Source organism: Danio rerio, chromosome 3 (genome assembly GCF_052040795.2).
Source record: "Danio rerio strain M-AB ecotype USA chromosome 3, GRCz13ab, whole genome shotgun sequence".
Classification (NCBI taxonomy): domain Eukaryota; kingdom Metazoa; phylum Chordata; class Actinopteri; order Cypriniformes; family Danionidae; genus Danio; species Danio rerio.
The window spans coordinates 11983879-12008771 of record NC_141023.1 but is presented as its reverse complement, the minus strand read 5'-3'; the positions used below and the strand labels follow the sequence as shown (position 1 = coordinate 12008771).

At 36.5% G+C, this 24893-nt stretch overlaps 2 protein-coding genes across 2 annotated transcripts in view; one reads left to right on the top strand and one right to left on the bottom strand.

Moving 5' to 3' along the window:
- pdgfab (platelet-derived growth factor alpha polypeptide b) overlaps positions 1–24893 on the top strand; it is a 679118-nt gene that overhangs the window by 142806 nt on the left and 511419 nt on the right. The window lies entirely within an intron of this gene.
- Positions 1465–11528, bottom strand: cyp2k6 (cytochrome P450, family 2, subfamily K, polypeptide 6). Its single transcript, NM_200509.2, has 9 exons — positions 11260–11528; positions 6629–6791; positions 6400–6549; positions 6157–6317; positions 3738–3917; positions 3494–3635; positions 3039–3223; positions 2281–2422; positions 1465–2197 (listed from the first exon to the last, which is right to left on the bottom strand). The coding sequence occupies exons 1-9, from the start codon at positions 11464–11466 to the stop codon at positions 2010–2012; spliced, it is 1518 nt and encodes a 505-aa protein (NP_956803.2). The 5' UTR covers positions 11467–11528; the 3' UTR covers positions 1465–2009.

Genomic DNA, 24893 nt, shown 5'->3' with positions numbered 1-24893 from the left:
CAACACTTGAAAGAGGTTTAGGGACTGAAGAACGCAAGTGATGAAGTGCTTCAGGTGTCATTTTGTACAAATTTGCATTTGGCATTTGGGCAACAGTACGGGGTCTTCATTGTCGCATTTTGCACTTCAAAATGCGACACGCAATCTCGGGACTGCAGCAGGCCAGTCAAGTACATGTATCCTCTTTCTCCGCAGCCAGGACTTTGTAATGTGTGCAGAATGTGGTTTTGCATTGTCTTGTTGAAATGGAAAATAAGGCAGCATATTGTTCTCCAACATCTCATTGTACTTTTAAGCATTAATGGTGCCATCACAGAAGTGCAAGTTATCATTAACAAGAGCACTGACACAACCCTATACCACGACAGACCCTGGCTTTTGGACATGTTGCTGGCAACAGTCTGGATGATCCTTTTCTTCTCTCAAACAATACTGGAAATACAGATTCATCTGACCACAGTACACATTTACCAGTGTTGGGAAAAAGAGTAACATATTACGATCTGTAGTCACTTAAAAAAAGAAATGTAAATAAATGTGTTACTTTTTAAGGAAGCAATGTGAATATATGTGCTATCTTATTTTTTTGTAATTGCATTTTTTTTAAAGAGGTAAGGTAGAAAATTGCAATATATTACGTTTCACCCAACACTGACGTTTACACTGTGTGATGGTCCATCTTTGATGCATCGGAGCTCAGAGAAGTCTACAGTGCTTCTGGACACTTTTAACATAGGGCTTCCTTTTGGCACAGTACAGATTACACTGCCATTTGTGGATGTAACTCTGTATTGTGGTACTTGTCTAAGGTTTATTAAAGTAGTCTGGAAACCATGTGTTGATATCACTTTTAAATGAATGAGGATTCTTGATGTAGTGCCGCCTGAAGGGATCCACGGTAGTTGAGCGTAAGCTCATGCCCTTGTCCTATAAGCAATAAATTCCTCCAGATTCCTTGAATATTTTAACTATGTTATGCACTCTTTGAGGAACAAAAGTAATTTCAATAATTCTATAATTTTTTCATGTATTTGTTGGCAAACTGATCCTCACTAATCTTTGCTCCTAATGGACCAGACCTTTCTTGGTCGCTACTTTTATCCTAAATCATAATTACAGTCACCTGTTGACACCACCTGACTAAAATCCCATCATTAGTGAACTAATTTACTGATTACTAGCCCTAAACTGCTCCTGTCTCAACTTTATTTTTGGAATGTGTTCCAGGTCTGAATGACAGGAAGGGATGCAGATTTACAAATGAAATGAAGTTGACCAGACCAAACATCGAATATTTTATGTTCATATTGTCAGCAATGAAATGCAAGTCAAAGTAAAATTTGGAAATCACAACTTTTTTTCTTTTTTCCATACTGCCCCAACCTTTTCTGATTGGGGTTGTGCATCTATACATTTAAATGCAGTTTAATAGTTAATACAGTCATGCAACACACACTTTCAGAATGAGCTGCAACCGCCTTTAATCATACATCCTGCAGAGAGTTCAGCCTGTGATAACACAAATAAACAAATTGCTCATGTACTCATATCAAACATTTATCTCTGATTTATAGCTAAAAATACTAAAATAGCATAGAAAGACATATTAATTGCAAATCTTGGAGGATAAAGTGGCAGAAACAGTCAAATAATAGAAAGTGCAAAGGTCAGAATAGGAACAGGGACACAGTCAAATGTACTTAGCTCAGTACAATGAGGCAACAACAGCACTATTAGAGCTTTCAGGAAAAAAAAGAAGAACAAAAATCACAATTGCACTTCAGTTTTAGGTTTTACTAACTGTCTTTGATTTATTTTTCTGTGCTAAATGTATTTACATACTTAGCATGCTCTTACACTGAAGAACAGCGAGGTCTGCTAGTGTTATTTATATAAAAAAAAAAGCGATAAACAATGAATCTGCTTCAAATGGAAAGCTGGTAAATATACAAGCAAAAAATAGTGTTAATACAATGAGAGATAATATTTTAACAGCATGTATGATGTTTCTAAGACCGTTTCACTGCACACAGTTGGTGTGGCTTCGGATTCAGTGTGAAGCCCACTACTGGTGTGAGATCTAGATCATCTTCAGACACTCCAGGAGGAGGAGTGAAGCGGAAATACTGAAGGAGAGACGTGAAGAAGAGGAAGAGCTCCATCCTGGCCAAACTCTCTCCAATGCAAACCCTGCGTCCTGAGAGAAATCATAAACAGAAGACTGAAAAAAAGCACCTGTGATGGGATAAATATAATTAATGAATTCAAAGTTTCCTCTACCTGCACCGAAGGGCATGAAGGCGTCCTTTTTCACAAACTGTCCCTGTTTATTTAGAAAGTGTTTTGGGTTAAAGCTGTCAGGCGTTTCCCACTCATTTTCATCCCTCAACACAGAGACCAGTAGTGGGAACACAGGGGTGCCCTGCACAAAACATCAGATGCATCAGTTATAAATAGTGCAAACACAACAAAATGTGGACATCACTTTTATTATGGTCACTCTTCATTTATTGTCCAATTCACGCTATTAACAAACCATTAACTGCGACTTTAGCTCAATTAATTACTAATTAGCTATTTATTATTAGTTAATAAGGTAGAAGTTTGTGTGACAAGCTTGTGGCATCATATTCAAAAAGACTTAAGGCTGTAATTGCTGCCAAAGGTGCATCAAAAAAGTATTGAGCAAAGGCTGTGAATACTGATGTACATGTGATTTTTCAGGTTTTTTATTTTTATAAAAGTTTTTAACAATTTCAAAAACTCTTTTGTCACATTGTCATTATGCGGTATTGTGTGTAATTTTGAGGAAATAAATGAATTAAATTCATTTTGGAATAAGGCTGTAACATAAACAAATGTGGAAAAGTGAAGCGCTATGAAAACTTTCCGTATGCACTGTGTAAATGATCACAGCCTCATCGGTAGATATTGTTATTGGCTTCTTACTGCCTTATGTGAAATAAATTTCCCTCTGGAGAACACAAAGTTGACCTAAACATATTAATTAACACCTTAAGTTCCTATTGTATACAGACCTTTTTGATGAAATATCCGTTCAGATGAACATCGCATGTGGTCTGACGGGGGGCACCGATGGGTGAAATGTCTGCAAATCTTTGAATTTCATGGATCACAGCATCTGTATATGGTAAGTTTTTCCTGTCCTCTACAACTGGCTGACGTCCACCGATCACTCGTTCAATCTCATCTTGAACCTTGGCTTATATTCAGAAGAACCACATTATTAAATTCCCCATTTATTTTTGACACTTTGTATTATACTTGCATATTAGAATTATCACATATAAAAAACTTACCATACACTATTTAATCAAAAAGTTGTATATAGTAATTTTTACAACATAACAAAGCATTACGAATGTGCAATAGTTTAATTCAATGTGTCTTGTCATTTTTTTTGGCAGTTTTGTGGCAACTTTTTAAAATTACAACTGAAGACTACATCTTTGCTGTGTAAATGCAAAAATACCTTGTATTTCAGGGTATTTGGCCATTAGCAGAAGACCCCAACGTAATGTTGTGACTGTAGTATCGGTACCAGCCCCGAACAGGTTGTTAACAGTACAATATAAATTGTTTGAATTGTACAGTGAGTCTGTTTTGCCAGATTCCTGCATGGTGATAGCCAAAACACGATGACATCAGAACAATAAATGTGCAAAAACAGTGTGATTATTTGTGCACAGTAATTAATAAAAATGATGAAACAGTACCTCATCCTTCTGCTGTCGTATGAGGAAACTGTCAACAATTCCTCTGGGGTTAAAAGGGTCCAAAGTCTTCATTACACCATTTATTAATTCCTCATTTTGTTTAAAGGTATCTCTGAGATTCTTCACAATTTGATTCCGATTCGCCACAATGGGACGAAGCCAAGGGAACATGTTGTAGATCTACAAACAAGCACATAATATTCAAGAATAAAGCTGCAGTCGCACTAGAGTTTGAGCATGTGAAATTCTGTTGAACAGCGCTGCGAAAAGATGCAGGATTAAGTCAGATTATTAGACATTTAAAAAAGCGAGCGATTGCTTCATATTTAAAATTTCTGTACACAGAGGTCATGTTTTGATCCTCGATTGGTCTCACGCACTCAAGTGATGCGATTTCACAGGTCAGAGTTCACCATGTTTAAACTTTGTAACACAGCGAACTGCAAAACTTGACGCAAGACCTTGCGTTTCCAGTTTGACGCATTTACGTGCATATGAATGGAAGTCTATGGGAAGTAAAGTGCAGTGTGACTGCAGCTTTATTCTGAATAACATCACTACGAGAAGCTGCTGTTACATGTACACCAAGCTCTCCTGCTTATCCTTGATCCCAATCACTTTAGTTCTGAGTTCATATACACCTAATCACCATTCCCCAATCTGCACTTCCCTGGCTATAAGCACCCCATTCCCACCCACTCTATAGTCCAGTTAAGAAAAGTTAAAGAAAGCAGGTAAGACAAAAACAGAATCCAAAAAAATAAAATAAACAAGTAAAAGACAGGGTGAGACTATGGTAAAACCTGAAAACATGGTAAAAATTACATGAGGAATCGGTCAGTCAGTCAGTCAGTCAGTCAGTTGACAGGGACCTCTGGTAGATTTATGTGTGAACAACAGGCGTGAACGGCACTCGCGAGAAAAACTTGAGATCTCAAAAAGCCAACCCAAGCTCATTCTGAAAACGAAGCACCACAGACATTTCTGGAGACCACGATTTACGTGGCCAGAGGTACGTATGGCCGCATTTTGTTTTTTCGAGCGAACGCTACAGGGTGGTGTGACGCCGCTTCTCTTCTCTGCACTTTCCTGCCGCAAACCAGTTTGTCCGCTTAGCTGCTAGTGTTACGTCGGCGGAGCAGAGGCCAGGAGGAGGAGGAGCTGGCCACGGCGACGAGCGGGTTCGAGTCCAGGGAAGATCGGTTCCAGAAATCAGGTAAGATGAAAAACAGAACCCAAAAAATAAAAGCGAACGAGTTTGTGACGGGACGAGAATGCGGTGAAATCCGAAAACGCGGTCAAAATCAGACGAGGGCTTTTGCTTTTCTTTTCTGGACGGCTTTTGTAAATCGTTGCTTAGGTTTAGGGAAGGAGGAGGGTGGCTTGGTTGGCCGATTGTCTGATTGGCCGGCCGCCTAGTCGATCGTTCAGTCATTCAGTCTGTCAGTCGGACAGACAGTCGATCGACAGCGGCCTCTGGTGGCTTTTCATGGGAGAACAGCGCGGGTGCGAATGACGCACGCTCTCGAGAGGCGTTCGAGACGCGAAAACGCGCACAGTGACCTCTGGCGGATTCGCGAAAACAAAAACTGCACAAATACGTACCTCCCGGGACGTATTTGCACTCTCCAGAAATAAAATTAAAAGGATAATTCAACTGCAGTGAATTCATGTGAGGTGAAGAACATCCCACGAGTAAGCTTTAGCAAATTATGTGGTGCTCCGCGTTTGCTGTAAACGCAACATTAGAATGATCATCTGAAACTAAAACAGCGGGAATGGAGCAAAAAAAACTCTGCTTATTACTCAAAAACTTTAGTCAAACACTCAAAAACAACAGCTGCGTAATTTATATGATGTAGACCTACACAAATGAGTCTGCGTTAGTCAGCAGTTGTTATATAGGAATAACATACATTCATTCATTTTTTTGTCAGCTTAGTCCCTTTATTAATCCGGTGTCGCCACAGCGGAATGAACCGCCAACTTATCCAGCAAGTTTTTTTTACGCAGTGGATGCCCTTCCAGCCGCAACCCATCTCTGGGAAACATCCACACACACATTCACACACACACTCATACACTACGGACAATTTAGCCTGCACAATTCACCTGTACCACATGTCTTTGGACTATGGGAAACCGGAGCACCTGGAGGAAACCCACGCAAAGGCAGGGAGAACATGCAAACTTCACTACGAAACATCAACTGAGCCGAGGTTCGAACCAGCGACCTTTTTGCTGTGAGGCGACATCACTACCTACTGCGCCACTGCCTCGCCCGGAATAACATTCAGTACATTGGAATATCATGACTGACCAATCAAACTCAAGCTTTCCAGACAGTGATGTAATAATTAAGAACCCCAATCCACATATTATTTATTGGCGTGATCACATGAATGCCTGAAATCTGTACCTGAACAGAAGGAGATCCAGTCAACTTCATGTTTTCATAAGCCCGTCCGACCATGCGATGTAACTTAGTGTTGCTGTACTCAAATCTGACGCTGAAGACAATTGAAGCGATGATGTTCGAAATGGCCAAGGCTAAGGGCAGTTTTGTTTCAAATGGGTTTCCTGCACAAGAGTAAGCAAGATGTAAATACTCAAATCATTTAAAGTCACGTCATCATCTTGTCCTCAAGGTTGACAGTCTTACCTCCAAACTTCTCAAATTCCTCCTTTACATATTTAATCTCTTCAATGATCAGCTCTTCGCTTCTCTTTCTGCCCATTCCAAAGTCTCGTAGGGTGGACAGAGCAAAGCGTCTCATTTCTCTCCAGTTTTCACCATTGGAAAACGCAATGCCTACAGATTTAGAGACGTGTTAGGTGTAATAAAAACCTGTTTATTATGTGGTTATCCGAATATGAGAAAAACATCTTACCATATCCACGGTTGAAATCATGGAATATGGGTGAAATATCTCTATCTCCAAACTCCTCTGAAAGGTTCACTAGTGCCTCCTTGACTATTTTGTATCCTGACAGTATTACCACCTTTTTAGGCCCCAAATACACCGTGTAAATTGGCCCGTATTTTTTCGACAGCTGTAAAACAAAACAAAGAAGAGCCTTAAATAATGACTGTAATACACAATCCATCCACTACTATCAGCATACAGGACTAACCTGCCCTCACTGGTCACACATTAACCATAATTACACTATAATGGGAACACCGAGCTACAATTTTAAAAACAAAGATTATTCTATCTCTTATATTCCATTTACCAATCTGGCTGGCTGACAGACTGACTATTTATCTGTATGTTGATCTGTTTTTATTGTTTATTTATATTAGCAGAACAATGCTAGGTTAATGAAATTTCTAAACAAGCCAGATTATAGCAACAGAGCTGATTTACATCCTGTTGGTACACACAAAAACAGAACAATAGACTCAAATATACATTTGATTACACTTTAATTTGATGATCCATTTGTTGAAGTTAAGTTACATTGCATCTACATGCCAACTAATTTTTATTAGATTATGAGTAGACTGTTAGGTTGGGTTTAGTGCCAGTGGAAGTTGAGATATACTTTGTTATACTCAGTTAAATGTCTGTTGAAGGAGCAGATTTAATAGATATTAAGCAGACATTCACTAATACTCAAACAGACCATCAAAATAGAGTGTTACCTTACATTTAAATACAAAAATAAGAAAATAATACTTTAAGATACAGTTGAAGTCAGAATTAATAGCCAGTGTTTATTTTTTCCCCAATTTCTGTTTAACTGGGAGCAGATTTTTTTCAACGCATTTCTAAACATAATAGTTTTATTAACTCATCTCTAATAACTGATTTATTTTATCTTGATGACAGTACATCATACTTGACTAGATATTTTTCAAGACACTTCTATACAGCTTGAAGTGACATTTAAAGGCTTAACTAGGTTAATTGGGTTAACTAGGCAGGTTAGGGGAATTAGACAAATTATTGTATAACAATGAATTTGTTCTGCAGACTATCAAAAAAATATATACCTTAAAAGGGCTAATAATTTTGACCTGAAAATGGTTCTTAAAAAAATAAAAACTGCTTTTATTTGAGCCAAAATAAAACAAATAAGACTTTCTCCAAAAGAAAAAATATTATCAGACATACTGTAAAAGTGTCCATGCTCTGTTAAACATAGTTTGGGAAATATATATATATAAAAAAAAGAAAACAAATTCAAAGGGGGGCAAATAATTCTGACTTCAACTGTATATATATATATATATATATATATATATATATATATATGTATATATATGACCAACATATTGTGTATATGACCAACACAATCTCACGGCAACTATATGATTTAGTATCTAATTCTTTTACTTCATACGATCTCATTTATACAATTTAGTATGATTTGCAATGAAGGTTGAGTTAAGGGGTGGGGTTTAGTGCTACGCCCCCTTTTTAAAATTGCACAGTTTCATACGAGTGAACGGATTAGCCACTAAACTGACAAACGTAAAATAGTTACGTTTCCTTGTGAGATCAGGCTGACTTGGCAACCTATTCCAATATTTTAATCCTTAGTGCAGACATTGTTTTCTTTCAAAAATATGTTCACCTTTATGTCACACTTTATTTAATAAGGCACAATTCTTTCTATTAGCAAATCATCACTTTCATATCAATATAATATCAATAAAATTTTAGCTCAAGAAACTTTGAATTTGCTGTGTTTTAATAGTTATTAGTTTATGTATTGGGTAGGATTAGGGGTGTGAAATAAAGACATGCTACCAAACTCAAAACTCCATAAATATTTATTTATTTATTTATTTTATTTTATTTTATTTTTATGTTGTTTTAATACAAATACTTGCATCAACTTCTTTAATTTCAAACCTGGAATCTGGAATTTCAAGCACCTCCTCTCTCAAGAATATGTTTAATTGTGCCATCTCTAGAGATCATACACAGGTTGTTTTTTTATGAGTTTAAAAATATACCAGATTTGACCAGCCACTCTGAAACATTAGCCAAAGCTGAAGTTAAATAGTCAAAACATTTCCAAATTTGTTTGAAAGAATAAAAAAATAACATAATCATCTGCTTATAACTGAATATTTATATTTTTACACACTCACAGGTAAGTCATTGTTGTGTATTGAAAATAAAAATGGTCTTAAGATAGAACCCTTTTGGGATGAGCACGGTATACGAGGGCTTTGTACCATCAATATATATGCGCTGTTTCCAATTTGAAAGATAAGCTTTTATCCAAAGTCTATTCTCTTCTTTGAAATTAAAGTTTGTTAACTTTGACAAAAGATCCTGCTGATCAACAGTGTCAGATGCCTTCCATAAATCTAAAAACCCAACACCAACAGATGCACTTTCAGCTTTCAAGAATATAACTTCCCCTCGGCTGATTCTGTTGAATAATTATAGTGAAAAAGGGAATTCCATTGGGTGTAAAGAAACAAAATGATTATTTTGATGATCAGTCAGAAGTTTAGCTACGCTGTAAACATAATTTTGCAGGATTTTAAATGTAAAATAAACTGTAACACTAAAGTGCTGCGGTAAGAACCAGTACCAGAGGTTTGTAGAGAATCCTAAGTCTATACTTAAGTAAAAGTACTAGTATTTGCAGAAATGTTTACTCAAGTAAAAGTGACAATCCTAAAATGAGTAAGAATAAAAAAGTATCTGATGAAAAAATTACTCAAGTAAATAGTTATTAGTTACTTTTCAAATATATAAGCAGTTTGTAATGTTTTTAAAACCATTTTACGGTCAATATTATTAGCCCCCTTAAGGCTTTTTTTTTTATTTCCTACAGAACAAACCATCGTTAATGTTTTGCCTAATTACCCTAACCTGCCGAATGAACCTAGTTAAGCCTTTAAATGTCACTGAATAGTAGTATCTTGAAAAATATCTAGATTTATTATGTACAAAAATGTTATGTAACATTGTATTATGTAAAATATGAATTGTCATCATGGCAAAAATATGTGTTGTGTTAATAACATCTTCTTTCTGTTGAATTGAAATTGAGGGAAAATATACAGGTAATAATTCTGACTTTATACAGTCAAACACACACACACACACACACACACACACACACACACACACACACACACACACACACACACACACACACACACACACACACACACACACACACACACACACACACACACACACACATACACACATATATATATATATATATATATATATATATATATATATATATATATATATATATATATATATATATATATATATATATATATATATATATAATTTTATATATATAATTTTATATTTTAACAGTTAATAGTGCGAATGACTAAGATGTGCAGAGCTATTCCATATATATTTTAGTTATTCCATTAAACAGCAGTTGTATTTATGCCATAGTTATCAATAATGGCTAGGTTTCCTTACTACAGTATATGCGGTGAATAACTGAAATACATATATTGTTAAATTCCTGCATGACATTTCACTTTTTAAGTTTTTATTTTGTTTTTTGTTTATGTTTTTTCTGAGTTATGAACATTATAGTTGTGTGCTACATCTCATTTTTATAAATAATGGTTTATCTATCTACCTGTATGTCAGTGTGATCTGTTGGCATCTTCTTATCTCTCTGTTTGTGTATTTGCCAATTGACTTTATGCCCATGTCCTCAGTCACACTTATTCTTAGTAAACAATAACTGTTGTAAACAATTTATTTGTGTTGAATTTACACAAAAATTTAATTTGATAATGTTCAACTTAATTTGTTTGTTTAAATTCAGCCCAAATAAATTGTTTACAACCACTTAACTTAAAAGAATTGAGCAAATCCAAGGAATCATCTAAATTATTATCTTAACAATTGAATAATTTTTTTTTTAAGAACGAGGTGATCTCTACATTTGTCATTTATAAACACTCTACACTTTTCAGTAAGTGTCTTGTTGGCATGTATAGCAATAAAAGGAAAAGTTGAACCAAAAATGAAATTCAGCTATCATTTATTCACTTTTGACGTACACTGAAACAAACGATGCCTGCAAAATTGTTGCAAACAATTTATGTGTTGAATTTAAACAAACTAATTAAATTTAGTGATGTTCAACTTAATTTGTTTGCTTAAATTCAGCCCAAGTAAATTGTTTACAAGCACTTAACTTAAAGAAATTGAGTAAATCCAAGCAATCATGTTTGAGTCATTTTTCTCAGTGCATAACCTGTTTGAGAAGAAGAGTTTGATTTATTTTAAATGCTGTTTCTGGTACTCGTTGAATTCCAAAGTAAATTTTCTTTCCTACTATGGAAGTCAATGGATTCCAGCAGCCATTATCCTTTTAAATATTCCTTAAAAATGAATAAATAAAAAGGAGAAGGAGAATATACAATATGATGAGGTAATTTCTATTTATGGGTTAATTTTCCCTTTGATCAATAAAAGTACAAGACACCTGTTTATCCATCATTTTAATAGTAAATGTAGAAAACAGATCATCAAAATAAAAACACACTGATATTTTTGCTCACCTCCAAAAGGCTCAAGTAGGTTTTCTTGAGGTCGAGAATGTGCAGATTCCCAAGCAGAGGCAGAGGTTTGGGTCCTGGAGGATATTTCTCCTTATCCTGAGAGCTGGAGCTGCTGGAAAAGAGATAAATAACCAAAAACAGCAAAAGGGCACCCAGTATTGTACCTGTGGGAGAACCCTGCAACAGGAATGCTTCAATTAAAGCCATAGTCAGAATTCTACATGCACAAAAACGTATCACTGCTTTAAGACTGATGTGGGCTGCATGCTGTCTTGCCTTTATGTACTCTGAAGTTAAAACTTGGGAGGGGACATAAGAGACAACTGGGTGACCTTTGTCAAAATAAAACTGATCTTGGGATCAAGTCAAAATGAGGGGAAATTATATAATAGTCACAGGTTGGGTAATTTAAAAGCATAGGCTGACCCAAATCACAACTATCGCTGATTGTGTGAATGTTTGTTTTACAGTTTTAAAAAAGTCTAATTTAGCTGAATAAATATATTTTAATATTTTGTAGCATTTTCATATTTGCTATGCACATTTAATTAATAATCAATATTATTTTCAGGTAAAAAATGGGGGAAATATTTAAATAAACAGCAGATGCCTAGCTAAATTAATCTGTTCATAAATGAATCTGGTCAGACTTTATTTTAAGGTACAATTCTCACTATTTATACATTATAAAATAAGACTTTTAGCTCAATAAACTACTAATTATCTGCTTATTAATATTTATTAAGGTACTGTAGGAGTTGGGTTTAATTATTGGGTATATAATAAAATTATACGATAACACTTTAGTATAGAGATCAATTCCAGCTATTATCTACTGGATTATTACCAGCTTATTATTAAGAAATTGGCTGTTTATTATTAATTAAAAAGTATTAATAAACGTAGGAGCCAAAATTCATACTTACAAGTAAGTTAACATCTTAATAACAGGCAGGTAATAAGCCAGTAGTAATATTGTTCCTCAGACTAAAGTGTTTCCATTATTTTTTTTCCTTGCAAAAACTATTTGCATATGATCTACAGATTTCAGGTTTATTTACAAATGCATTAAAGTCGTGCGCAGGGTCAGAACAGCAATATAACCCACTGCCCTTTGAACACTGTTTTGGATTTCTAAAGTGGCTGCAACTACAGTAAGTTAAACAAGAATTGAGCCAAGTGTGCTGAATTTGTGTTACGAGTCTGTTAGCTTGCTTTAATAGAACAACCTGGCCTCATTCCTCCAGCGTATTACATAATGTCATAAATTTTACACACGTCTTACGTAACCTCTTCATCCGAGGTTAAGTGTAAACATAATCAAATGTCTCCGCTGTTTAATCAAACAATACTGATTTTATGTGTTCATTGCCTTGACCCATTTGTGCATTGGTTTATATGAAAATTATCATCATTTACTCATCCTTCACTTGTTCAAACCTTGCTTTTCTTCCTCTGGTAATGCAAAGTAAGATATATTAAAGAATGTTGGAGGGAAAACAAACAATCGACTTCCATAGTATTTTTGGTTCATTCTATTGATGTCAATGTCTACTTTTTCGCAACATTCTTCAAAATAACTTCTTTTGTGTTCAATATAAGAAGGAAATTCATAAAAGAGTAGGTGAGGAAATATTCATTTTTGAGTGAACTGTGTCTTTAAGCTAATTCTGTTTGTTTCTTTCCTTCAGTATATGCGTTATTGTTTATTTTTCCTGCCTCATATAAAAAGGAATCATTAGAGGTGTACAAAACTGGTCTCCGGATGATAGTCTTGTCAAAATGTGTGAAAATCACTCTAGCCTGTACATGTTTTTTGTAAGCAAGAACTCTCTCAAGCCTGTCATTAGCCCCTTTCACACATACAGACCTTTCCGGAAAATTACCGGCAATTTTCCGGAAAGGTTGTATGTGTGAACAGGTCCTTTTTGAAAATACCGGTAAATTCGTTCTAACTATTTTCCGGAAAGAGAAGTTGTAACATTACCGGCAATTTGCCGGAATGCTGCGCTGTGTGAATGCAGAAGGAAGATTACCGTAATAAGCGCGTGCACATCTAGAACTTCTGACGTGAGACGTCTGCTTTAGCCAATCACAACAGTCAGACGCATTTATGTCCGCGCGGTTTGTGAGAATAAAAGCCTTTGAATATTTTTTCCAGACACATTTAGCTGCTAGAAGTTAGTCAGATCACGTTTATATGTTCTTCTTAATGCCAACTGTGTAAATAATCATCGATGAGATGCTTATGATAAGCCGCTGTTTGTTTACCTTCAAGCTTTGCGTGTGCCTGTGTACTGCCTGTGAGCGCCTGCACACGCATATTATGAACATCTCGACATGCGAAAGTGATCCTGCGAAAGTTGTTCACAATATTGATCATCCACAGAGTTTGTAATTTAGTCAAATGTTTACAAATACAAGCGCAGCCGTTTAAAGCTCATTTGTGGTGAATGATGTCAGAATTTACCGTATTTTGGAATGGATGTGTGAATGCTCTTTTCCGGAAAAATTCCGTAACGTCCTCGCCTGTGTGAACAGCGCTTTTTTGAATATACCGGTAAAGTCGTTCCGGAAATTTTCCAGATATTTACCGGTATCACTGTGTGAAAGGGGCTTTTGGCACCTTTTTCATATGCCTTAAAGGCGCAGTATATATTTTCGCCACTAGAGGGTGTGTATTCATCACAAACAAAGGCATTTTTTATTATTTTGAACAAAGTCTGAGATTCACCCTCAAAAAAGAAAGAAGTCAAATAAATTAAATACAGTAATACTGCAATAATAGGTACAAAATCAGGACAGAATCATATCTGATTCCAGTGGTGCCTGCTGCTGTACAGCTGTAACGCACTTTGCGTACCTACCGTGAGAGGGCAGGAATCAATGCCACTTTGTTTATTTATTTATTTATTTATTTATTACATAATTGAAATTGATTATTAAACTGTATACACTACTACATAATATTGCCAAAGCAAGAAAAAATGATAATAAATAAAGGTGTGCATTTGTGTGTTTTAAATGTACTTGTATGGTGGGAGATGGGTAAAGAAATCTATTGGCTTTAGTTTTGCTGGCGGTTTTTCCGCACCTAAAAATTACAATTCAGATAGCTATTGTTTAAAACAAGGTTCACAATGAGTAATCGCTCTTTAAAACAAATAAACTTAATTGAGACATTTGCCAAAAGGCTTAAAACTAATGAGATAAATACTGATCCTCCACACGGAGTTGAGACCGCAGTCTCATCAGCACCTGAGTTGGGGGAACTGCCTTTCATCAGACAGATTAGATCAACTGCTGCGCAGCCTTCTCGCATGGAACAGCTACCATTCAAGGCTATTTTATCTAGAAGATAACTGACCAAGAAAAATATTTAAACAAAGAGACAAACTATATACGAAATTAGTTTAAAGTAAATTATGTTAATTATATTTTAGTTTGAGCCAGTCCACCACTCAACTGTGTGGGTGGATGATTTTCGGTCAGCGGAAAGTAAGAATTTAATTAATGTAGTTGTGTTGTATCACAATCTTCTGCCGTACAATTGCAATTTTTTATAAGTTTAAAGATTACATCTTGAGTGTCGGATTTTTCCATGGTGCTGATGAACAAAATATTAAAATTAAAAGAGGAAACGATTTATGTCGTAACGAATGCCCTTAAAAATTGTAGCCTTTGACAGTAAGCATCAGTGTTTCTTGACATGGGGCGGTGTTGGATTTGTGTGTACCTTGGAATAAAATCCTTCAGGCGTACCTGTCTGATACAGTCTCTCTCGTATTCAGGGGCACCCCCAACAGCCACCCCTATGCAAGCTCTGGCCACCCTAATATGATTTTGCTGTTGATATTATTAATTAAAATGTACTTATGCATTTATGCGTAATCACAATATTTCAATAAATAAAAAAATAAATAAAATGCAGCCATTAAATTATTGTGAATTAATTAGCGCCACTGACGTTACTGATTCACTGTCCTTCCCCCTTTAAGTATGTGCTAATACAGGGGTCACCAACCTTTTTGAAACTGAGAGCTACTTTTTGGTAACTGATTAATGTGAAGGGCTACCAGTTTGATGCACACTTAAATAACAAAATTTGCTCAATTTACTTTTATATGTTATTATTATTAATTTATGATATTCATCTATGTGAAGACACTGACTCACAATAGTTGTCAACAATGAGGTAGGAAAACAGGTAAATATCAATATGCAACATGCCCTTTGTCTGAAATGGCTTTTTACATACAGTATAACTTCATGTAATTTTCAGTTTTACACCAATGCAAGTGTGATTTAAAAAGTATTTTATAGTAATGTAAAAAAGATTTTGATGCTCAGCTTTCTGGTAAACGGCACTGGTGAGCTATTTTTACAACAGGCCGGTGGGCAACTCATGTGATCCTCACGGGCTATCTCGTGCCCACGGGCACCATGTTGGTGACTCCTGTGCTAATAGATGTTTGACGCTGCACCTCGAGAATAAACTGCTGATGTTCAACTGCAGCAGATAAGCTGACTTTACCACAACAATCTCAAGTTCAATTTCCGATTTTTTTTATTATTATTAAGGATAAACTTCATTTTTCATTTCATTTTCTTGTTGGCTTAGTCCCTATATTAATCCGGGGTCGCCACAGCGGACTGAACCGCCTAAGGATAAAGCTGTTATAGCATAATTGGTTTAGTATTGTTTGACAACGAGAGATGAAACATGACTTTGGGTTCATAAGATTGCACACTTTTTATTAAGATTTTTTCTTTTTTTATGAAAAATTGTGTTTTATCTGATAAAAAACAAAAATCCAAAACATTTAATGAATGCATTTTGAATTTTTTTACAATCTAGTTTATATAGCACCTTAATTTTATTTGGCTTGTTTACTTACAAAAGCCAAAAATCTCAATGATTTTGTGGATGTATTTTGCAAAGAAGAAAAGATATATCAGAAGAAGAAGCTGTATTAATAATATTGTGGCTCAAAAAGGAATATGGATAAAGTACATAAGTACATTATTAGGTTTTGAATAGTGAGTCTATGTACAGTTGAAATCAGAATTATTAGCCCCCCCCCTTGATTTTTTTTTCTTTTTTAATATTTCCCAAATGATGATTAACAGAGCAAGGCAATTTTCACAGTATGTCTGATAATATTTTTTTCTTCTGGAGAAAGTCTTATTTGTTTTATTTTGGCTAGAATAAAAGCAGTTTTTGTTTTTTTTAAACCATTTTAAGGTCAAAATTTTGAGCCCCTTTAAGCTATTTTGTTTTTCAATTGTCTATAGAGTTTTAAAGAAAATAAGCTGTCCAGATCTCGAAGCACTGTTTATTAACTGTAAAGCCTGGTTTATACTTCTGCGTCAAGTGACCGGCATAACCATTGGCGCATGCAACGCGTGTAGCTGTGCATTTATACTTCTGCGCGCTGTCTCTGTTGGTCTGCATTAACACTTCCGAAACGCTAGTGGGCAGTGAGGTGTAAATGTTCCTCTGTGTCGAGTTTCTTTGCTGCTGTTTTGCTTTTTCTGAACACTTCCTGGATGTACAAGTGGCTCAAACTCGCTCATTTTGAGGCAGGAACCGGCGGACGTGCAACAACTTTAACTATGAGGTAAACACAAAACAAAACTTTCCATCCGGAGCTCGGTCACGGGACTCCACACTTGTAAACAATCGCTCCATCAGGCTCGCACCATTCACGCGGCTCTCGGTCCTGCCCAGACTCTTCAGCGCTACCAAGCCGACCAATCACAGAGCTTGCGCTGCGCGTCGTTGCGACATGTAGTTACATTTTTTAGGAGGTGCATACGCCGGCGTTTGAGGCAGAAGTATAAATCAGCCTTAAGCCTTTCTACTCACTGCGCGAGTTCTGCACGTTCATCCTTGTCAGCGTTTACATTCCTCCACATGCGCATGCGTGCCTGGCAATACAGAAACTAGCTGATCAGATCACAATGATAGAGCAACAACACCCAGACTCTGTTTTAATCATTCTCTGGGATTTTAACAAAACAAAACTATCCCGTGAACTGCCAAAATACAGACAGCATGTTACATGTCCCACAAGAGACAGTAATATATTGGATCACTGCTATACCACAATAAAGGATGCATACCGCTCCGTCCAACGAGCAGCTTTGGGACACTCTGACCATTGTTTGATTAATCTCAGACAAACCTACAGGCAGAAACTGAAAACAGCCAAACCTGTATTAAGATCTGTGAAAGATGGACTAACGAAACAGAGCGGGATCTACAAGCCTGTTTTGACCTGTTTTGACCTTGACTGACTGGAGTGTTTTTGAAGCTGCTGCAAACGATCTGGGTGAGCCTCACAGAGACTATAACATCTTATATCAGTTTCTGTGAAGACGTGTGCATTCCTACCAGGACTCAACTCACGTTCAACAGTGACAAACCGTGGTTCACTGTAAAACTTAGACAGCTACGTCAAGCCAAGGAGGTTGCTTACAGGAAAAGAGAGAGGGCCTTGTGTAAGCAGGCCAAATAAACACTGGAAAAGGAGATCAGAGTCGCAAAAAGGAACTATTCTGAGAAACTAAAGGCTGATTTATACTTCTGCGTCAAACACCGGAAGGAGCTCCTGATGGAAAGTTTTGTTTTGTGTTTACCTCATAGTTAAAGTTGTTGCACGTCCGCCGGTTCCTGCCACAAAATGAGCGAGTTTGAGCCACTTATACATCCAGGAAGTGTTCAGGAAAAGCAAAAAAGCAGAGAAGAAACTCGACAGAGAAACATTTACACCTCACTGCCCACTAGCATTTCGGAAGTGTTAATTCAGACCAACAGAGACAGCGTGCTGAAGTATAAATGCACAGCTACGTGCGTTGCATGCGCCTTGGGTCACGCCGGTCACTTGACGCAGAAGTATAAACCAGGCTTTAGGCGTCAGTTCTCTTCTAGCGACTCAGCATCCGTGTGAAAAAGTTTAAAAAGCTTCACGGACTACAAGACACCATCCCCCAGCACTGTAGACAATGAACGACTTGCAAACGACTTGAATGTGTTTTACTCCCGGTTTGAGAAAACCCCCTAAACCCTCTCTGAACGTCTCTTCACACCCCTATTAACACCTCCACCACACCCCGCCTCCCCCATACCTGCACTTCAGTTCAGTGAAGAAGATGTGTGCAAGGTCTTTTGGAAACAGAAGAGGAAAAAAGCACCAGGCCCCGATTTTATAAAACCAGCCTGTTTAAAATCCTGTGCTAACCAACTGGCCCTCATCTTCACCCTGATCTTCAACAGATCACTGGAGCTGTGTGAAGTGCCCTCCTGCCTCAAACGCTCCACCATCACCCCCATCCCAAAGAAAACCAAACTTACAGGACTAAATGACTACAGACCGGTTGCGCTGACATCTGTGGTCATGAATTCCTTTGAAAAACTGGTGCTGGCCCACCTGAAGGACATTACTGAACCCTCACTGGACTCTCTTCAGTTTGCCAACAGAGCAAACAGCTCTGTGGATGATGCAGTCAATATGAGACACCATTATATTCTGCAACATCAAGACAGACCAGGGACCTACGTGAGGATCTTATTTGTTGACATTAGCGCGGCTTTTATCACTATCATCCCAAAACTTCTCCTGCTCAAATTAACTCAGCTCTCCTTTGCCCACTTCTGTCTGTCAGTGGACAGCGTCCTAACGGACAGGCAGCAGCTGGGGAAGCTGGGGAAATTCTCATCCAGTATGCGCACAATCAGCACTGGCGCCCCCCAGGGGTGTGTCCTCTCCCCTCTGCACACAATACACAAATGATTGCACTTCAACGGACCCCTCTGTTAAGCTTTTGAAGATTGCAGACGACACCACACTTATCAGCCTCATTCAGGACGGGAATGATTCTGCTTACAGACAGGAGGTTAAGGAGTCGGCTGTCTGGTGCAGACACAACAACCTGGAGCACGACACACTCAAAACAGTGGAGAGGATAGTGGACTTCAGGAGAAACCCCCCTGCTCTCCCCCCACTGAGCATCATGGACAGCACTGTGGCAGCAGTGGAGTCATTCAGGTTCCTGGGCACCACCATCTCTCAGGAACTGAAGTGGGACACTAACATTGACTTCGTTGTCAAAAAAGCACATCAGAGATTTCTTCGTCAGCTCCCAAAGGAGCTGCTGAAACAGTTCAACACCTGCATCACTGAATCAGTCATCTGCACATCAATAACTGTCTGGTTTAGCTCAGCTACCAAATCCGACTTCCAAAAACTATGTTGAATAGTTCGGACTGCTGAGCGAATACAACCCTCCCCTCTCCCAAAGAACTATACTTATCCAGAGCGAGCAGAAGGGCTGCCAAAATCACTCTGGATGTCACAGTTCAAAGAAGACGAAGGGACCCAAACGCAAGTGACAGTTTATTTTGACACACAGAAGAAATCACAAAGAGAGGCAGGGTGGCTGGTAGTCGGAAGATCACAAGAGGAGAAAGAATTAGGAGCAATAATTCTCCGTCAACAGAGCGAATCAAAAGTTCATCGGGTAGAACTTCAACCAGCGCACAACACCAGCGAACTCAACGGGGAGAGCCTGACAAAGATACATAGACAAGTGAGGACATCGAACTGACAAGGTGAGACAGGAACGCTGAACATTTATAGACGCAGTAAACACGCTACACCTGTGGTGCACTGATTATCAGCTGAGCGGTGCTAGGCGACGGCTACCGGTGACAACGATCATGTGACCGCCCAGCTGATGACATGAAAACAACAACACCGACAGACACGCGACTCCCACATAAACACAGAGACAAGCGCACACATACTAATCATACTCGCACCACAAACACAGATAAACAATCACACCACGCAGACACATCATAGAAGAGCAGATAGATCCACAACAGTGACACTGGACCCCTCACACCCAGCACACTGCCTCTTTGAACTTTTACCTTCTGGTTGACCGAACAGAGCACTGCGCACCAGAACAGCCCGACACAGAAACAGTCTCTTCCCTCAGGCAATCCGTCTCATGAACACTTGATAATAATTGTGGAACCAACATCACCACTTTTATACAAATATACAGTTATTTAACAACACAGTTTGCATGCCATCGCACATAACAGCTGCACATATAACATTGTATATAGGAATATAGCTCTACATACACTTTTCTATTTGTATATTTGTATTCATTAATTACTGCTTTTTTATATATTTATTATCTGTTTTTTTTGTTCTGTCTCTGTAATTCTGTTGCACTGTAGAAGCTCTGTCATGAAAACAAACTCGTACGTGCAAACATACCTGTCAATGAAGCTTTTTCTGATTTCTGAAAAAGAACAAACCATCGTTATACAATAACTTGCCTAATTACCCTAACCTGCCTAGTTAACCTAATTAACCTAGTTAAGCCTTTAAATGTCACTTCAAGCTGTATAGAAGTGTCTTGAAAAATATCTAGTAAAATATTATTAACTGTCATCATGGCAAAGATAAAAAAAAATCAGTTATTAGAGATGAGTTATTAAAACTATTATGTTTAGAAATGTGTTAAAAAAAATCTGCTCTGCGTTAAACAGAAATTGGGGGAAAATAATAATTCAGGGGGGGTAATAATTCTGACTTCAACTGTATATAGTAATGCCTTTTGTTCAGTTTGTTCATTTGTCTGTGTTTTTAAACTAAATATTGATTTTTATTCATATTTATTTGTACTTGCTAAATAACTTTGATGATTAAATTGCATTATTTTAAAAGCAATTAATCGAATACATAAAACCACATAACATTTCACATTTACCAAAAACAAAAATATAACATTACACTGAATTCCACCACAAGTGGAACCACACTTTGCCACCTGTGCCACCACAAGATTTATTTTGGCTGTGGTCTATTCCAGACTAATCCCAGAACATATGTATATAAGTACCTTTTGTAGAGTTAGTGTACACACAGTTGAAGTCAGAATTATTAGCCCCCTTTGATTTTTTTTCTTTTTTAAAATATTTCCCAAATGATGATTAACAGAGCAAGGAAATTTTCACAGTATGTCTGATAATATTTTTTCTAATGGAGAAAGTCTTATTCGTTTTATTTCCGCTAGAGTAAAAGCAGTTTTTAATTTTCATCCATTTTATCCCTTTTAAGGTCAATATTATTAGGCCCTTTAAGCTACATATTTTTTAGATAGTCTACAGATCAACTATCGTATTACAATAACTTGTCTAATTTCTCTAACCTGCCTAGTTAACCTAATTAACCTAGTTAAGCCTTTAAGTGTCACTTTAAGCTGTATAGTAGTGTCTTAAAAATATCTAGTCTAATATTATTTACTGTCATCATGGCAATGATAAAATTAATCAGTTATTAAAAATAAGTTATAAAAACTATTATGTTTGGAAATGAGTTGGGGGAAAAAAAATCTCTCCGTTAAACAGAAATTGGGTAATAAAATAAAATAAACGGGGGTAAATAATTTTGACCAACTGTAAGTGACAAAAAGGTTCTGATTTTCATTTCAATTTAAATAACAGGAAGGAGGAACAAAGGCATGTTTTGATGATGGCATGACTGCGTGTTGAATCATGGGAGTTGTGGTCTTCATTACAACTTTTGGGACTGCAGCAGAAATTATGCTCATGGGTGAGCTGGAGTATTAAATACATAGGGCCCTATCACACCCGTTGCAAAACAATGGCAGTTGCATCGGATGTGATTTGTTGCTATTTTAGGTTTAGGTTTATAGCGTAGGTTTAATTTTTTACATTTTGCACCATGTTGTTTAAATAGCAAATCCTTTTGCCCCACTTTGTGGACTCATGGGTGTGCCAACTAAACGCTGGTCCAAAGTCAATGGTGCAGAGATTTGTAATTTAACAAGAGCATTAAGTATTCAAAACATGCGTACGCATTGCTTAATAGACACAGAAAGTACAGTAAAACACAAATATCTTTGTATAGGTAAAAAATTAAAGGATCCATTCTGGTCATGCCATAAAATCAGTTCATTTTGGCAGGTATACAGGATCGATCTGTCACCGGAGCCAAAATTGGCCATTTTCGGAGACACCTCAGAAATAGGAGATAAATATATAACACATGCAGTATCTTTGTGTATGATATTAGCAAAGAAAATAAGCTTACAAAATTGGCAGTCAGATTATCTGTCTGTCTTTGAAATTTGGATTAGGAGCTTAAGTTACGTGTTGCCCATGGAAGAAATGCGAATATGGGATGACAAACAAACTAAACACATTTTTTAAAATCTGGAATCCAATTATGTTTTATATCAGTAATGCTGACTTGTAACTCTTATAGGTGGGAATGGTTTGGCATAAGTCAAGTGGCGGAGCCAAACACATTTCTCTGTAAATTATTGTTTCATATGTAATTCTTTTTATTTCCTCAAGCTTTCTGGATGATATTGTATTATGTTGTGTTTGACTATTTGTGTATTTTAAAACAACCTTTGTACCCTTTTTTTGTTGTTCTGTTTATGCTATTGTTTATTTTCTTATGCTAAAAACAATAAAAAGATTAATAAAAAAAATAAAAAGATTAAAATTTTAAAATGATTATTTTCTACATAAGTATAAAAACCACTGCCTCCTTCCATTCCTTTTTTACCTTGGAGAGCTACCTTTTAGAACCCAGCTCGGTAGTCTGTTTATTCATGACAATTTGCATTTGTATAATGCTATTATTAGTAGAAGTTTTCATTATGTGCATATTTATATTTGTTTTAATAAAAACATGTTTTAATAAAAAAAAGCTTAAATTTGTCTACATAACGCAACGCAACTGGGGAATGAGAGATGACACTCAGATTGGTTTAATGCACGCAATTCTCAAAACACACTCATAACTTATTAAAAGAATAAACACAACCCCGTTAGACCATGTTCTGCCACACAGACCATATGTTTCCTATCTTAAAACAGCAAAAATTGATTTGGACATGTCCTTAATGCTTTTGCACCATGCCCTTTAGACTTCGCACTTAGATCGTTAAAACAAAGCTCTTTGACTTTGTTTCAAACATCTGAAAAAAATTAATTTTAACAGAATAACTACAATTATATTCACAAACAAATATTCAACATATATTTAAAATATATTCATAAAACATTACTTTACAATACAAAGTAATACAAGTCGATTTAATCTTGAAAGAAATAGAAAGGTGTGCTTAATTAATCCTACTATTTCACTCGACTTTAATAATAAAAAAAAAACTGTCATGCATTTTTAACAGCATGATAGTGTTACGTGACGCGTTTCAAAGTGTCCTGCTTCAAAGTAAATTATCTAAATTATTGGCTTATTAATTACTGGATACAGGAAATAAAACAACTTGACAGTCATAATACTATACTAGCTAGTCTACCACATTCAGGGCAAAAAGATGGATAACATTTCAGCAATTCAATTTCTTAATGAGTAAATTGGTAATTAACGATATTAATATATGAGCAAGAAATCATTACACAATTATTACAGTATGATTCTTAAGACTAAAAGAAGTGAAGGCCTGCAGTTCAGTAAATTCTTGTTTCAGAAATTGAAATCTGTGTTATTACCTTGAATTTGGTTAAAATATATATTGAAATTAATATTTAAAAAAGTATAGCCAACGATACTTTAAAGAAGTAGTACATCTAAAATGCAAAATATACTCTCCATTTACTCACCCTCAAATAGTTCCAGACCTGTTTCTGTAAAACAAATGTTAAAAACCTGTAGGTAGTAGGTAAAACGAATACTATAGAAGTCAAGCAATGTTTACATCCCCAAAGATGGAAATAGCTAACGGTTTTGGGTTTCCAACATATATATTTTAAATATTGTGTGTTCAACAGAAAGAAACTCAAACAGGATTGTGAAGTTGAATAAATGATGACAGAATTTCCAGTTTTGGGTGAACCATCCTTTAAAATAAAAACTGTTTTTACACAGTATGCTATTGCTTACAGTAGAAAACAATAGCATAATAACACATTAGAAACCATTTCACTTTAACTGTACATTGTGCAGCTACAATTTTGTGTGTGGTTTTGAGCAACACATAGGCTGTTACCTGAGGTAAAGTGTACAGTATTTCAAAACCATGCGAGGCAACCTTATTGACCCGAAAAAATGAAGCTTTTTTTCATCGTCTAGACGACTGGATGAACATTTTATTTACAGACCGGTGGTTAATATTAACTTAATCCAGCCCTATTTGTCGTTTGTTTAAAAGCTTCTTGTTAATGTTTTACGGAGCAGTTCTGGATTGAATATAACTGAGAGGAAGAAGGAAAAGCAGCCAACGCACGCCAGACACTGTAGGCTACACATGTTCAGTAGTGTCTACAGTATGTCCGTGGTTGCCAGGTTCAAGTAATTTTCCAGCTCAATGCCGGTTGCTACTGGTGGATCAATGGTAGGTTATCGCCGCCCAGAGGACAAATAAAGCTTTGGTACATCGTTAATTTTGAGCTCTAAAAAAAGTCATGTGAAATAAAAACTAATTGCAATATAACACTGTGAAACCATGACCCATTTGCTCATGCTCATTGAGCAAACTCATACACTGAAATCATTTTTTTATAAATTGTTAAAATTTTGGTGTTTGTGATGCAGCAAGCCTAGACATTGTTT